At 37.4% G+C, this 17,883-nt stretch overlaps 2 protein-coding genes and 1 pseudogene across 4 annotated transcripts in view; 2 read left to right on the top strand and 1 right to left on the bottom strand.

The window, feature by feature from the left end:
• The window catches only part of ACACA (acetyl-CoA carboxylase alpha), a 253,317-nt gene that overhangs the window by 229,110 nt on the left and 6,324 nt on the right, over positions 1-17,883 (bottom strand). The gene's annotated exons all lie outside the window — the stretch shown is intronic.
• Positions 693-11,735, top strand: CUNH17orf78 (chromosome unknown C17orf78 homolog). 2 transcript variants are annotated; one of them, XM_016131399.2, is made up of 7 exons: positions 693-747; positions 1,789-1,875; positions 2,312-2,557; positions 7,194-7,349; positions 8,740-8,864; positions 9,266-9,403; positions 11,661-11,735. In XM_016131399.2, the coding sequence occupies exons 1-7, from the start codon at positions 693-695 to the stop codon at positions 11,733-11,735; spliced, it is 882 nt and encodes a 293-aa protein (XP_015986885.2). The 2 variants fall into 2 exon arrangements, with proteins under 2 accessions (XP_015986885.2, XP_036079276.1); XM_036223383.1 differs by lacking the exons at positions 7,194-7,349; positions 8,740-8,864; positions 11,661-11,735 and having other exon boundaries at positions 9,266-9,472.
• Positions 17,252-17,365, top strand: LOC118604876 (annotated as a pseudogene).

Genomic DNA, 17,883 nt, shown 5'->3' with positions numbered 1-17,883 from the left:
ACTCAGGAGTGGAAAAATGTACAAAACTAAATAGGTATGTCAGTGCTGATGTAAATTTATGTGTGTAACTGTGAATAAATTCTAGAGATCATTCGGTTGAAACATTTATAGAGAAAAAATCAAGGTGTAGAGAAGTCAAGCAATTTTATCAAGATAATATAGTTAACAATGGCCTATATTAGAACCCACATCTATTGACTCCTAGTTCAGTGCTCTCTCCAGTGTAAATCAATGACTCATCCTTTTCCAATTTCCAGCTTTATTCTGGAAATCACTTTCCTTAATATCTCTATCTCTTTATGTTGGTGTATAAATCTATGTGCCTGTGTCAGACAGCATGCTTGTGATTGTCTACGTGTCTACCTGCAAGTATTTGTAAAGCATATCACTAGGCGTTTTTGCCCTTTCTCCTAGGGAAACCTCTAGGTAATTACAGTTCTTTATGTTGGCACCAGCAGTGAAGTCAGGAAAGACCTTCTGAGTCAATTATTAACAAGCAGACTTGGTCCTCTCTCCAATCAGCCCTATTCCTGGGTCTTCAGGAAATGGGGCACAATAATTAGGGTGAAACCAGACTTTCCCACAGTCAAACTTGGTTCCAGGGCAGTGAAAACACCTAAAGACAAAGCTACAAGGGACTGTCACAGATTAGCAGCACACTGTCTCTACAAGGAGCATGTACTCAAGCTGACATGGATACCATCTTGGTTTTCAGCTTAATCATTACATCCTATGATAACAAGAAAGGTAAGTACTTCTCTAGTCTAATATCCTGGAAAACTTAAAAAGAGTCCTATGACGTGTTTGGGGGTCTCTTCTAGCAGATTAGAGATACAGCCAATACTCGGTAGGCAATGCTTGTCAGCCATCCAATGTATCCTCTTGCCTCTAGGACCAAACTTGATTCAACGCAGAGAGCTAGCTGTCTGTTTCACAGTGAGAAGTCTTCATTTCACAGTGAGAAGTCTTCAACAAATGTGATACATCCTTTTGTCTTGTTCATGTAACTAAGATTAAAAGTCCTTTCACTATCAGATGGCTCTCTTTCCTGGACAGAGCTATCACAATTTCGGTATTATCATCACCTAACCCCCCAATTTCATAGCCCCTCATAAGATGTTGTCTTCCTTGTTTAAGGTGTCACATGCAAGTATAAGGAGATGCTCTTGGGTGGAGAGAGTTAAGGAAAAAGGTGATGTGGGGTGAAATGGCACTACTTTCTACTCTTTGATAACTGTTTATGTAAAACACGATTTTTCAAAGGGTCCTAAACGTTTCATCTCTAAAATTCGTTCATCAGAGTTAAGGCCAAACAGCATAAGATGCCGTAGTAATGAATTTAACAAATGAAGAAAATTCATGACACCCTGTGTGTTATGTGCCAAAATGCATAAATAACTATAACCTATGGTTTTATAAAAATCTGGAGAGATACCTTCTCCAAGGTTACATTTAATAAACTTTTGAAAGTTTTAAAACAAAAAGGTAGATAGAACAGGAAGTATAGACGATGATAAGCAGTGTTTGAAGGGATGGTTTGATTAGTTTTTCACTAACTTCATTTAACTCTATTTCACCCTTTTTTTCCCCTAAGGGTAACAGATTGGTATTCAGTTTTCTTTATACTCTCTAACTCCTACTTGTATATATTTTAAAATCTTTCGAGGGGAGTTTTTATCTTCCTAATTGTGAGTTTTATGAGAAGAAACTGCATTCTTTTGTATCTTCCTCTCCAGTGCCTGGAATTCTAAAAAGTAAACACCCAGTAAATCTTTTTTTTCCTTCTAGAACTAAGAGACAGCAGCTGCCAAGTGGAACAGCTGCCTGGGCTCTTCTCAAAGGGTGCGAGAAGCATTAGGAATGTGCTAATGCCAGGTAGGAAATGGGCCCTCTCTTTCTGAAAAATCACTTCCTGTCTCCCCCATTTCCTAGCCCAGATCTCAAATACCTTATTTTAAATATATGTATTCCCCTCAAGATGCTTTCTGGAAACCAGTTTTTAAAACTTAATGTTATTACCTAAGGCGTGACTATATAAATAAAAAAGATGGGGATAATGAATGAGAAGGAGGCAGCACTCAACCGAGTCTACATTACAGAAAACAATCTATGAGCATTTTTCTGGGCTGAAATTTACTAAAGTCACCTATCTTCGTGGGACCCATAGCAGGCATGAAGAAAGGCAGGGCTTGTGTATTTAGTACCATAAACACATGCCGAGGAAGAACTAAAAGGAAAGTACAGCAGTAGAGTTTAGCCATTCAGATTAAGAACCAACTTCCTTTATTCTCTCTGGCTTTTCTCCTTCCAGAAGCTCAGGCAGAAGCCAAAAGGTCCACATTCATCCAAAATCTGACTGTGGCTACCCTGCATTGCCTTGGCTCTGGAAACAAAGTGAAAGTCAACCTTGTATATTCAGAGAAAAGCCCAAAGGTCAAGCATACTCTGAAGAACTTGAGAGCCATTGCTACTCCCCACAGAAACAGCACTGCCTCCCCAAGCTGTCACCTAATTCCCACATCCAAGTTTCAGACTGGATTCCTTCTAACAGGCAAAGGTGAGACTGGCAAATGAGATGGAATTATGCATGACTTTCATCTGACATCCCTGAATGTAGGTAGAACTTAGTAGCAGCTAAAGCCTCAAAGAAATCGATTATCCTTTCCTTGGGCAAATCTCTGTCCTCTCTGAGACTCAGTTTTCTAATCTCCAAGGGCCTATCTAGCCCTGATATGCTGCAATTTTCACATGATCTCCATTTCTGATGGGTCTCCCATGACAATGGTTATTTGAATTTGATTTACTTTGAATGTACATAGTAAAATATTCAAATAGCACTGATCAGTGAAAAATAAATCTCCCTCCTACTCCAATCTCTCAATCCTCCAGTTCTCTCTCCCTGAGGGAACCACTATTAGGATCGTATTGAATTTCCTTCTAGAGATATTCTGAGCATATGTTTTTAAACGTAAATGGTAGCATACCATAAACATAGTTCTGTACCTTGCTTTTTGCCACTTAACATTATATCTTATAGGCTGTTCCATATTAATATGTATAAATTTGTCTCATTCTCTTTAACAGCTGTACAGTATTGCATTTTATGGCTATACTACAATTTATTCTGCCAATTCTCTGTTGGATATTTTGGTTGTTTCCAGTCTTTTGCAAAGACAAACAATGTTGCAAGAATAACCTTATACATTTTTTTGGTGTGTATCTGCAATTATTCCATAGGATAGATATTACTAAATTACCCTCCACAGTGGTTGTTCCATTGCAATCCCAACCACATTCTGTGAGAACACATGGTCCCGGGTACTTGATGAACAACGGTTCTTAACCTCAGCCTTAAGTTTCTGTTTCTGCCCTACTTTCTTTTTCCCACCATTCTTTCTGTCAAGTGGTTTATGATCAATAAATTGGTATTAGCAGTTCCCCTTTATATATAGGCAATCTCCTAGATGCCATCGTTGCACTGCTAGAAAAATAAAACTTGACACATTCAGAGAAACTAGGGGTTCACAAGCATAATGAGGGGAAAAAAACTTCTAAAACTACAGTTTGTTTAGAGAACTAGAGATTGGAAAATAAGTAGATAAGATCTTGGGCTGTAAATTATATATCCTCACATGACATAAATGTTTCCATTCCTTTATCATACCTTCTAAAGTTCATATGGTGATAATTTTTGTGTGAAAAAAAAAAGTCTTAAAATCTTAAAAGCCTTTGTCAGTGTGTAGGGACTTTCACTCAATATTAATGTAAATTAATTCAACCAGACTGTTTCCCTCCTAACTTGTGACACACTCCTTCAGCTAATGGTAGGAGTGATGGGTAAGAGCGAACTTAAGTCATTTTGGAGTCTAGAGCACTTTACACAGGGTGAGTCTTTCTTGGATATAGGGCTATGCAATGTTAGAGTCAGAGCGATTAAGGACACAAGCTCTTAGAAATTTGGAATGAGGAAAACCGGGAGATTAAGGGGGAGGAGAGATGCCAACAATTAACCTGACCTAATTCAACAATTTGCTTTGGGCTTAATTTACTGCTGGGAATCCAGAGAAGGAGGAAGAGTTTAAGCTAATACCCTGTACTATTTGACCCATACAAAGAGATTAAATGGATGTTTGTGGGTTAGTTTGGGGACCTAATCATCATTTAGGACACATTTCTACAGAACAATAAATTACAAACAACCCACTTATGAATGGGGTTCTGAAATATTGCCCCATTGATAAGTTTGAAACGGCCTATTCTGAATTTAACACTGAGTACCAGGAGGTGACAGACTCCAACTAGGGTAGAAATAAAAATTAGGTAAATGGTCAAATTTACAAGGTCATAAAAGAGATGACTATAATAGGTGACATCAGTCTGCACAGGAGGATGCCCCAGAAACAGAAGACGGTTCATGGAAAAATCCCCAGAGCAAAGTAGGAATCTGAAATTGCTCTACCTTGATGCTCACTCAGTTTCCTAGCTGATGAGACCTAAAAGTAATGAGCTGCCAACATGAATGGACATTAAAGCAGAAGCTAGGCAGAAATGAAAATACCCTGACAAATGAAGCCTATTAAGTAGACTTTGAAACATTGGCCTCTAGGAGGTAGGAAGACATGCCACAGTGAAATATCATTATCCCTGTGACTAGAAAGCACAGTTCTACTTGGAAGATCTTTAGGTTTTTCTCCTTTCGATCATATCACATGCAGAGTGTTTTCACACCTGTTTTCTCTTTTTGTTTCTCATCTTCACAACATCCCTGTGAAATAGGCAGACTAAGAATTATTTTATTATAATCATCTTACAGATAAGGAAACCAAAACTCAGAGAACTTATGACTTGTCCAAAGTGAGACTCGTTTGTCTTTATCTCAGCTGTCTCATAAACACATTATCACTTCAGAGAACTGACAGGCACTATGCTGAAAATACTTCACATAATTTTCTTTTTTTTCTTTTGAACCTGTGGCTCTTTGTCTCTGCCTACCTTTCCAACATCATCTTCCTGATCAAATTGTAATCAAGGACTACTCTTTATCCTGTAATTTCATGTACGGTGCCTTGGTACTGTGGCCACGGGCCTTTTGAAGCAAGCAACTATCATTTTCACGTGGATTCAATCAAGACATGGGAGAATAATTTAGAAAAGTCAAGTAGAACTTACAGACCTTAATTTAATAAGCAATGATTGGAGATCATAAAAAAAAAATGGAATAGAAACCATTGGATTAGGTCAACTCTAGAGGCAAGCGAAGTTAGTTCCAGACTATTGCCAGACTCCATCTGCACCTTATCACTTCTGCAGTTGTTCTAGGTTACCATCATTTCTCATTTGGATTTCTGCAATAGACTCCTAACAGGTGGCTCTGTTTCTATCCTTCACCCTTACAGTCTATTTCAGTGATCCTTTAAAAACAAAACCATCCTGTCACTCCTCTGCTCAAAACCTTGCAATGGATCCCCATTTCAACCAGAATAAAAATCAAAATCCGTAAACTATCCTACAAGGCCCTCAGCAATATGAACTCATTTCCTTTAGATCCTCATCTCCTACTACTGCTGTCCCCTTGCTCACTCCACTCCAGTCTCACTGGCCTCCTTGCTCTTCTTCTAAAACTGAAGCATGCCAGACATACTCTGCCTCGGGGCCTTTACTCTAGCTCTCCCCTCTGCCTAGGTCACTACAGCAGGTCCTCCAATAACGTCATTTCATTTAACATCATTTCACTATAATGTTGATGAGGACTAAAAAAGGATTTCCAACTGGGGTCCACTGTCTGCATGGGTTTTCTTCTTCAATACTCTGGTTTCCTCTTACAGCCCAAAGGTGTGCATGTGAGGTAAACTGGCATGTCTACATGGTCCCAGTCTGAGTGAGCGTGGGTGTGAGTGTGCTCTGTGATGAAAGGGCATCCTGTCCAAATTTGGTCTCTGTCTTCCATCTTAGGCTGTTAGAATAGTCTGTGGCCACCCTGAACTGGCATAAGAGGGTTGGAAAAGAATTACCTTACTTGTTTTTATTAATCTTTATTAAATGTATATGTATCTGACATTTATTTCAATGTTTAACATTAAATGCTTTGGATCTTTAGAAGTTTGGTGATGTTTTGATGACATATGCTGTAGGAACTTAACTCTTATTTATATCAATTAGCCTACAGTAAAATTGTGTTGTATGTTATTACACTTGGAAGAACCTATTGATGGCATTATTGAGGATTTACTGTACTTCCCCAGGCTTCAACTTGGCTAATCTCATCTCCTTTAAGTCTTGGCTCAATTCTCACCATCTCAATGAAACCAGCTTATACTGCAGGTTGCCAAACCATTGCCCACCTGCACCCCCAGATTGCTCCCTTACCTTGCTCTACTTTTAATTTTTTTTTTTTTGGTAGTACTTATCCCCTTCTAACATATCATAAAAGCTATACTTATTGTTGTCTGCTTCCTCCTCACCCCCACCTTCCTTCTACTTTGCTTGTTCTCTTACTTGAATGAATCTGATATGCCTAAAGTACTGAAGCACTCCCTGGTACATAATATTCACTTTTAATAATTTGGTGAATGAAACTGAGGAGTGCATGAAGTCAAGTGGTCTTTCCTTCTTCCACCTCCCTCTGCTTTTGCCAATCCCCTCTCAAGAGTAGTTGACTTAGACTCTACTGGACAGACTTATAGTAGTTATTAAGGCAAATTATATTTCATGTTCTTTCTTGGACTTTGGAGCTACCTTTTTTAAAGAAGGAAACTTTGAACAGTGTTACACCCTCCATCCTTTTATTATTATGGCTTTAAGAATGATAGGCAAACAAGATATAGTCTACTCCTCCACTCTAATCTTACATTAGTCAAAGGCCTCCTGGGGATTTAATTCATACCTCTTACTAGTATCTCTATCCTCATTTCCTCTTGGCATTATTTGGTGCCCACACCCTAAATTTATGGACAGATCAATGAGACCACAATTAGAAGTTTAATATATTTATACATATAAAACATACATACATGTACTTAATATATAATATATATACATATATACATAATATATACATATACATTTAATATATATACATACATATGAAAGAAGTTTAGTATTAGCTGGGTAGAACTAGGGTTTTATCAGGTAAAATCAAAGGCAGGATAAAGTTTTCTCAGTTGTCCTTTTATTATTTCTTTCTTATTTTATAGCCTTTTTACCAGGGATCTTCCAATGTAAGGTCTATCCAGTGATGGGGACTTCGTCAGAGATTTTTACCACCACCATCACCATCTCCATAACTCCTGGGAATAAAGGAGATAAAACTACAAGTATTGATGATTTTTCCAGTCCTTCGAAACAACAAGGTACAGAATAAGTAGGGGTGAAACAAGAACAAAAAGAAAAAGAAACATTTTTAGCCTCAACATTAGTCTGGGTCTCCTAGGATTTTCCCAGAGGTTGAGAAATTACACAGTTTACATTAGAAAATCACTTCATTTCTATGCAAAAAAAATCAGATTCTTCATAAAGAAAGTCCCAGAAAGGTTTGTAAGTGTACCTTAAGTGTACAGTGTTTATTAAATCTATAGTAGTGTACAATAATGTTACACTCACTCACCACTTACTGATGCACCCAGAGCAACTTCTAGTCCTGCAAGCTCCATTCATGGTAAGTGCCTGATTAGGTGTACCATTTTTTATCTTTTATATTGTATTTTTACTGTACTTCTTCTATGTTTTGATATATTTAGACACACAAATACCACTGTTACAATTGCCTGCAATGTTCAGTACAGTAACATTCTATTCAGGTTTGTAGCCTATGAGCAATAGGCTATCCCATATAGCCTTGGTGTGTAGTAGCCTATACCATCTAGGTTAGTGTAAGTAGTATAATGTTTGCATAATGATAAAACTGCCTAACAATGCATTTCTCAGAACGTATCCCTGTAGTTAAATGGCTCATGACTATATTAATAACCCTTTACCTCCACACAAGTGAGCTCACATTGTAGCTAGTTTGGGGAAAGAATAAAACACATTCTGTAGTAGGTAATTCTACCCATTGCATGTATAAATAGATGACACTTATGCACTAAAGAATCATTACAGTGATGACAACCAAGTGCATGTTTTGTCTTCACTGTTTTTAGAAACGCCTTCCCTAAATTGTCTGGGACTCAAATTCTTAAAGATTTCAGTTTGGGTTACATCCCAGTTCCTACCAGGAGAAAAATAAATATAAGATATGTAGTAACAAGATGCATATGAGCCATTTGTCCCTAAATTTGGCTTATAATCCAGGAGCAATGCCAATTCACCTTTGTTCTGCCTACACCCCATTAAAGCCACAAGATGCATAGGAAAGATGATTTTCTAATCTAATATAGTGCATCAGAGCATAAGGGTAGAGACCTTGAGGGCTACTAGTAAAAGATGGGTTTAGAACTCCTTGAGAACTCACTCCTTTTACTTCCCTGAGAGCAGTGTAAGAATTAGTCCTACCTGATCATGGAAAATCCTAAATCCCACGGAAAGTGTCTCACTGAAAAGAGGCTACAAAGGTGATTAGAGCAGAACCCATGATATCCACTCCACTCCTGAAACTGAGTCTGAACTAGAAATTCAGCCTCTGCTTCTGAATCAAGCTGGACCCCTATTAGTCATATGAGCCAGGAGAGCTTCAAGTCAAGGGTCAATCTCTTTTCTCTCTTAAATTCTCTTTTCTCCCTCTTCTACTCCTCTTTCCTTTAGACACAGATGGAAACCTAAAGAAGAGGCAGAAATGGAGCACTGTGGTCAAATTTCTGATTGCTGTCACTCTGTTGTTTAGTGGACTCGCCATTACAGTGTTTGTCATTTTTGAAGTCCCATGCCCTGTAAGTTTGATGATGTTTTGGGTCTTTGGAGTTGATCTATAAACATTCCCTTCTGTTTCAGTCAGATTGCCATAATGAAACTTTGGAGTTTGGACAGACCTGCCATTCACACTCACTAACTGAGTGGTTTTGAGAAAGTCAATTGACTTTTCCAACCTCAGTTGCCTCATCTTTAAAATGGAACTAGTGATATTTGCTTTGTATGGTTTATTGAAGTCTTTGCTAAATGTGAGTTCCTTTCCTCTGCTTACTTGTACATTCTCTAGGGAGGAAAAAGCCAATAGGGCTGAATACTTTTTTAGAAAAGGTGGTTTTCTTTAAATGCCCTAATACAAGGTTTGGAAGATAATCGAATGCATACCAGCCACCTAACATTAATACCAGTCATTTTCTCCCTTCAGAGTCGATGCCTAAGAGCCAGAGAGCTATGCCAATGCCGGTGGTTGTGGAGAAAGCCAAGGAAAGGAGGCCAGGAGCAATGTGAGACAGCTGAATCCCAGCCAGACTCTCAGTCTGAGAAGGAAAGTGGTTTCTGTATGGTTTGTGTCATTTCCTTGGAGAAAATTGGGCTGACATATAAGTGCTGGGAGACAGGAAGTTGCCTCAGTTATGAAGCAAATGGGGGTAATTCTGTGTCAGGAAATAGGCAGGTATTTGTACTGCTATTTTCTTAATATCAACTCAGCCATAACACAATAGGGTATGTATGGAAAATACAGATTTCTTGGCCCCGGATATAATGAATCAGAATCTCTTTGTATCTGGGGCTAGGAATCATATTTTTAAGAATTTTAACACACTCCCTAAGTAAAGGTGAGTTTACAGTGAAATTAATGAAATTTAAGCTTCAGGACCTATGGGACCTGTACAAGGCCTTGTATCCAATTTTTTATTTTTAAAATCTGTATTCTTTTCTTAAAAAAAATGGTCCCCCTAAACTGTAAGAGCTTCAGAGCCCATGGCTATGTATCCATCCCTGCCCCTAGGTAACTCTTATATACACCAAAGTTTAGGAACCACCACACTGAACACAGTTTGAATACTTGGCAAAATAGCTTCCTTCCTCCCTGCCTTTGGGTTTCCTGACAGGATTATAAATTCATATTGCCCTCTGGTGTCCAAAACAGACACTCTACCACTGGTTCAGCACAGCTGATCTATATCTAGTTTCCCCAAGAGGAGTGAACTCAGCCGTTGAATACTAGAAACTGATGAGCACCTTCCCTACAATATTTGCAATACCCACTAGGGCAAAGAGATGGGGTCTCCAATACTTTTTAAATTAAAAAAAGTGTCTAATTTTGTAGAATTACAGCATTGAGAATGGATCTCAAAGATTACCTAGCCTAGGATGGTATACATGCTGCTATTCTTCAATTCTGTCAGCTGCATATATCAATAATGAAGCATAGTACAACTAGAAGACAAGTTCTGGAGATCTAATGCACAGCATAGTGATTAGTCAATGATACCGTACTAAATACTTCAAAATTGCTAAGAAACTAGATCTTAAATATTCTCACGACCAAAAAGAAATGGTCATTATATGCCATGATAGAGGTGTTAGCTAAAGCTATGGTGGTAATTATATTGCAAAGATAAATGTATCAAATCAACACATTATATACCTTAGGCTTACACAACACAATGTTATATGTCAATTATATCTCAATTTTAAAAAATCGAGCACTGCACTCTTTCCACTTAGGCGCAGCATCAGAATCTTTCTTATCCCAATGCTTCAGGTACCCAACATCAACTTATTTGTCATGTCTTGTCTAGGTTGATATTTTCTATAATTCCATTTCTGCTAATTTTGGATGATGAACCCATGTAAATTAGGATGGTTTTGTCATGTAGTCTACTTTTAATTTTTTACTCCAATCTACATTATCATTTCTACTCAACATTGGAAGAAATAGGCCTGTAGGTAACTAAAAAGTCTACTTCAGAATTAGAGGTAACTATGAAGCAGCAACTCTGATTAAACTTTCTTCATGAACAAAATAAACTATTAATCAAAGATTTAATAGAAATCATAAGAAGCAAGTTTACACACATTACTTCATTTGAGCCTCACAAAAACCCTTGGAGGTAGCTAGGGCAGATATCTGCATTTTATTGATACTTTTACAGGTTCAGAAAGGATTTGTGACTTTCCCAAGGTCACACAGCTGGTAGAAACAGAATTAAAATTCAGATTTTTAAATTCCTATATTAGATGTATTGGCTCATTCATCTATTCTACAAAATTTTACTGAAAGTGCAAGTTTTACTTCCATACGCCAAGCTCCCTGCCTTCTGGGGGCTTACAGTCAGTCTATGCTCACAACAGATAAGCATTTAGGGAAGTGCATACAAAATCAGACAGGACATAGAGTTAGGTATGGTAAGAGTTGAAGACCCAGATCTCTGCCTCTATTCACACAGTAAGACTGTTTGGGCCTGATTTAGCAAGAAAGTAGAACATATCCTTGTGCATCTGGGATGCAAAGTAGCTGCAGACCCAGGGCCTTTTCTATTCAAGGCAAATAGGTTAAGCAAGGGGTAGAAAGGCTCTTTGCTAATAGGTTATAGGTTCCAACAAATTGTATGTTTCCATACAAAGTGTGCCTTGCTAATACTTTCTCAATGTAATGATAACAACTTTTCCTAGAATTATTTGGTAACAAAGAGGCAAAATGATGTGTATTTGGAATTATATATGGTCTTGTACTTAGCTATCTCTTTGTTGGTACATGAAGAAATACCCATTTGCATCCTTATTTAGCTTTCATATTTCATTTCAATCTCTAGGTCGGACAAAATGCTCCCAACTCAAGATCAAAGGTGGCTGCAGGGATCACTGTTATCCACCAGACATACTTCTGAAAAGTTCTGCTCTGCTTCATATGCTGAATGATATTACACCATCTTCTCCCTATTATTAATCGATATGGGCAGATTTTACACTCATATCTTCAGCAGGGACATTACGATTTAACGGTAATGCCAAGCCAATGAAGGCTTAGTTACCCTCATGCCACTGGTAGTGACTGAGTCATAAGCTTCTGAGATTCACTTTGTACTTCCACAAAAAATGGGTATCATCTCATTCCATCAAATGAAAAGAGAAAGTCTTCCCACTAAGCACTGTGAATGGATCTATTGCTCTCCTTGACAAAAGGTTTAAATACAGTTTCCAAGAAAATGGGCAAAGCAGCCACAGTGGCACAGTTCACCAACTCCTCTATTATTCTCACAGCTGACTTCATGCTCAGAGACACTCAAGTGGCTTAGGGTGGAGTTCCTGTATTCCCAGGCTGATAGTTAATAGAGTTTTATGATTTAGCTTCTGTCGCCACATGTAACTTATCAATACACTGGTGAAGAGGGCTTGACTTTAAGCATCCCATAAGTCCTCTTCAGAAGTCATCCCCAAGGGGCTTAGGGACTGCATACTTATAGGACCCAGATGAGGTCTCCCAATAATCTAAAGTTCCTAAAGTGGGTCTGACATTATACTCTACCATCACAGTGAGCTGCATACATTTTGAAAAAGGATGCCAGAGCAAAATGATTCTGATCTTTCTCACAGTGGCACAGCTATGTCAAGTCTGATCTGTTTAAGAATACAGTGAGAAAGTGGAAAGAGCTGATATTAAAGTAGCATTTAGTTAAGAAAGGGAATGGTAAGAGGGATAAGAGTGTTGCCCTGCTTTTTTTCATGAGAGGCTGAAACCATCCCATGCTGTTTTAGTGAAATGTGTCTGTTTCTAAATAATTCTATTTTCTTGGTTCTCTGGTAAAAACCATATACGAATTGTATTCTTTTTTCTTTCATTTCAAGTTGTCCAAAAAAGTGATTCTCCAAACTATACCAACAGGGGAATATTGCTGGTTCTAAACTCTAATTTAATATTCAAGCTCGGCCTGGAAGAGATGGAACAGTACAAAGCGCAGATGATGATAGTTTTCAAGGAAGCCCTGGAGATCCTCCAGGTATCCTAAAGTTCCATAGAGATTTGAAATATAGTAGGTAAAGAGGATAGAGCACTGGTGATTTTTGGATAAATAAGTATAATATTTGCACCCTTACACTGATTCACAATTTACATCCAGTTTATCCTGCCATTTGTGGTTCAGTGTGACCATGAAATGGGGTGGGTGCAGGGAGAAGCTTGCTCCTTCCCAAGACTGTTAGGGGGGAATTATTAAAAACATTCTATACTTTGAAGCTCTTGGTCTAGTACTGATGCCTACATTCATCCCCACCCTTCCCGGCCTCATTATAATGTCCCTTAACCCAGAAACATGATATTTCCTAGGAGATAAAAACTGGAGCAAAGTCTACATGCATTAACTCTTCTGCAAGAATATAATTTGAGTGACATTTACAGTAACTTTCTTTACAAAAATTCACTGATGGGATCAAAACTGTTTATTTTGCTTTGGGGACAACTTATTCCCCCTGACACAGCAAGGTCCCTCTGAGAATTTTATGACTCTTTAATCAGTTAACCATTTTGAATTCCATAGTCTCTTACCAATGGAGATTTTTGAAAACTAGGAGATGAGGCAGACAGCAAAAGGGAAAGGGGAACTCCCACGAAGACTTTAGGATGAGCTCTTTAAGGTCTGCAGAGCACTTCACAGCAAGGCACAATTCTCCTTGTTACCACTATAGAATAAGTTACAGTCTCAACTTGATAAAACGTTTCTGTAGAGTGCCAATCATTCCTCTGGGAAGTGACTAGTCAGTGAGGTTTTTATTACAAATTATTTCTCATTAAGATATCATATTTTGTTTTTTGATTATTAAAGTACGTTCTCATAACAATTTTTAGAAAATACTGAAAAATATAAAGAATAAAAAAAGAAAAAATATTACACCTAATTCTTCTTCTCAGAGATAACTATTGTTAATATTTTGATGCATCTCTTTTTAGATATCACTCTATTCTAAACTTGTATCCCTTTTTTTGGCTAACATATTACTCCCACATTTCCAGTTAGCACAAGTATTAAGTGCATTTTTTCCAAGTCTTAACGTACAGAGGACTGAAAGTCATTCCACCTTTTCTAAAGGTCTAAGTCACCCCAATACATTTTGATGGGTACAAAGATTAAGGTAGGCGGTTGCTTAGGGCAGAGAAGGCACATTCACAGAAACATCCAATTTAAACTTTTGAAGGTACTGCAGAATGACATTATGAGTTGTATTTATATGTATGCTAAAGCATGGCTTTGTTCAACAGAAACATTTAAAATATACAACAATTTTATATCTGTTTTGGCATTTCTTCACTTTTTAGATATACCTGTGTTCATAAAAAATCAAAGTGGCCTAGGACTCTCTAGACCTCTCAAAGGCCTAAGCAAGCTATTAGCATCCCTCCTTTTCTGCATACTCAGGTTAGTGCAAGGGGTTAACCAATCACAGAGAAACTTAACTGTAGTTCTAGCCCTAGTCATTCTTCCCCTCTCCTCATTTCTTGTTTTGGAGCCTTTAAGCACTATCCAGTGATTTTGACCTAAAGCAATTTCTGTTTATGTCTAGAACCAGCCATTTTCCAAGGAAGACTTGCTATATGTACTAATAATTAGGGGCTAGGAACCTTTCTCTTTTTTTGCTCTGGGGAGGTTGACAGTCTTATAGGCGCTCCTTCCCTCATATTCCGATCTTCTGCTCCTGCCTGCACTCCTTTTCCCCACTTTCAGAAAGAATTCCATTTTCGAGTTCATACAATGGCTCTCATGTTGCCTTGAGTTGCCCTTTACCTTTTTATGTATACTTCCTAGTTCCTGTGCTTGAAACCTGTAGGGTCTTCTGGACATCTACATTTGTATATCTCTATATTACTTGTATCCAATAAAGCATTATGTTCATAGACATTCAAAAAATGTGTTGATAATGTTACATCACTAAATGGGTAGCTGAGGTATCATAACTGACTTTCTAGAAGAAAATTAAGTAACTTTTATTTTTATATCAATGCTGCTATTGGTTACCAGGTGGCTACAAACCAATGAAGGGCCATCTTGTAATTGTTGGTAACATTTGAATTCATCTCTTTAGACTTATGTGCTTTTCTCTCATATTTATCTCTTCATCTTTCTCCTCTTGCCCTTTATTCTAACACTTTTCTTTTTCCTTTCTATTTCTTTCCCTAATTCAGTGACTTGAATTGACAGTCACCTAATATTAAAGATTTCCCTTAATTTGTATTCATAGGGAACTTATTTCCATGTTTATACTTGTTTCAGGCCCTCAAAGCCGTTTTTCTTCTACCTAACCCTCTTTCACCTGAGGCAGTGTAGCAAGTATGTGCACCTTGGGCTGTAATTAACATTTAATAGACTCTTGTGATCCTGTGAATTTGCGCCATCCAGTGGCTGAAGTTGCTAACTTCACTCTCTGAAAAAAGCAGTGGGCATAAAAAATTAAACATAAAATAAACAAATGAGAAATGGGAAGCCCATATTACTGCTCCCAAGGAAGAATAAAAATATTCACAATAGCCAAATTTTGACCTACTATAAGTTCTGCTTTCTAAAACTTATTAAAATAGGATGGAGAAGGACATGTTAGAGGTATATAGTATCATGGTTTCCATGGAATAAGATGAAGTCCAGAAGACTCTCCAAGGATTTATTCAAGTCACTACTGCTCCCTACTGCACTGAAAAAGAAACAGTACAGGATATAGGGTAAAATTCTTATTGACCTGTAGAAGAATCAAACATTCAACAAAAGAGACACTGAATTTGAGGACTTATAAACCATACACACGATAAGATCAGATAGCAGTTAAACTTTTTTCTTCTACAATGAATTTTCTTGGACATGTCTATATCTAGGACATATGCCAAGGAGAATTCATGGGTTGTAGGAAAAATATATCCTTCAACTTTGCTATGTTGCATACAGTTCTCCAAGGAAGTAGTACCAAATATTCTCCCCAGCAGTGAAGTCCCTATTATTCCAAACAGTCTTTGATTTGGAAATCTCAAATTTTTGCCAAGCCAATGGCTATGAAGTAGTATGTAATGTTCTTATTTGTATTTTTCCATTTAATAGTGAGGTTGAGCATCTTTCCATATGCTTATTTGCTTCATATTTTCTCATGCTTGCTTATAACCTCTCCCTCTTTTTCTATTGAGTTGTTAAGTCTTTTTAATTAAGTTGTAGAGTCTTGTATTCCTGGTGATACAGTCAGATCTCCATATTCGCATGTTGTACATCCACATATTCAACCAATCTTGGATTGAAAATATTTTTTTCAAAAGTTATATTATTGCTGACATATACTATGTAGTTAGGCCCACAATGGTTGCATTTGTACAGATTATGCACAGATTTTTAAAAATCATTCCCTAAACAATACAGTACGACAACTATTTCTACAGCATTTACACTGTATTAGGTATTATAAATAATCTAGAGATGATCTAAAGTATACAAGAGGATACGTGTAAGTTATATACAAATAGTATGTCATTTCATATAAGGGACTTGAGCATCCTCGGATTTTGGTATCCAAGGGGTGTCCTGGAACTAATCTCTTGTAGATACCAAGAGGCAAGTGTATTATTATCTACAATTAGAGATAAACGGCTTAAAATTAATCTACCAGGAAGAAAGATCAGCTCGGAGTGAAAGGATTTCTTTGAAAGTATCCATATGGGAATCAGATTATTTCCTTTCTCATTAGGAAGAAGGGAGCTAGAAAGCTAGAAGGGTAAACGGTGATGTATGGCAGAGAGAAGGCCAAATTTCCCTGCTGTGATATTGCTCTGGCACACCAACTATCTGTTTTGCCCAAGTTCATCTTCCCTGTGTTTAGACAAATAAAAATGTTGTGCAAAGGTACTTTATGGCTTACTCAGGAGAGCTCAGTGATTTTTCGTGGAAAATATACTCAGGAGTTTAGATATTGCTGTATGATGAAATTCTTTTCAACACCATGGAGTTATTAAAAATGCCTAGGAAGACAATATCTAAATAAATCATTCTGAAGTTGAACCTGTGCCTTACTTAACTGGTTTAATTTCAGAATAAGACCATCACAGATACTGGTAGTATTTTGAGAGATTTTTTTTTTCTTCCTGCCATAAAGAATTGAATAGGGTTGTAACATGTTAAGTACCCAGCTACTTTTTTTTTTCATATATGTATCAGCAAAGCAGAGTTCTTCAAAATAAGAGTCTCTGAAGTCCTAAGAAATATGTTTTTTTGTGGGACTGTTAGACATAAGTGTCAAAAGCCGTGTAAATGAAGCCATAGAAGGCAAAATGAAAATAGATTCTTGGAGCCAAATGAGACTCCGAAAGCTTTAGAGCCTGAGAGTTGTTTATTTATGGGTAAATCTGCATGTTGAAGAATATTATACTAGAAATACACTTTAGGTCTACGGCCATGCCACCCTGGACCAGATCTCATCTGATCTCGGAAGCTAATCAGGGTTGGGCCTGGTTAATACTTGGATGGGAGACCACCTAGGAAACCAGCTGCTGTAGGCATTAAAATTTTTTTTTTTTTTAAAGAAATACACTTTAGATTGCAACATGTTTCACAGACAAAGGATTAGTATTCAGGAATACGGTAGTCCCCAATTACCCATTGAGGACCCCCAGTGGATCACTGAAACCACACAGATAATACTGAACCCTGTATACATACAATTTTGTTCCTGTACATACATACCTATGATAAAGTTTAATTTAGAAATTAGGTAAGAGATTAACAACAATAACTAATAATAAAATAAAACAATATACTATACAATATACTATAATAAGAGTTATGTGAATATGTCGTCTCTCTCCCCCCACACCTCATATATGCTGGACAAAGGGATGATTCATGTTCCAGGAGAGAAAGAGTGGGGTGGGGCAAGATTTTTTCACAGTGTGCAATTTAAAACTTATGAATTGTTTATTTCTGAAATTTTTTTCCTGAAATATTTTTGGGCCACAGTTGATTGCAGGTAACCGAAGCCATGAAAAATAAAACTTCAGATCGGCGGGACTAATATACA

Source organism: Rousettus aegyptiacus, unplaced genomic scaffold (assembly GCF_014176215.1).
Source record: "Rousettus aegyptiacus isolate mRouAeg1 unplaced genomic scaffold, mRouAeg1.p scaffold_m13_p_6, whole genome shotgun sequence".
Taxonomy (NCBI): domain Eukaryota; kingdom Metazoa; phylum Chordata; class Mammalia; order Chiroptera; family Pteropodidae; genus Rousettus; species Rousettus aegyptiacus.
Note: the sequence above shows the minus strand (reverse complement) of the source record. Positions and strands in the feature narration are given on the sequence as shown.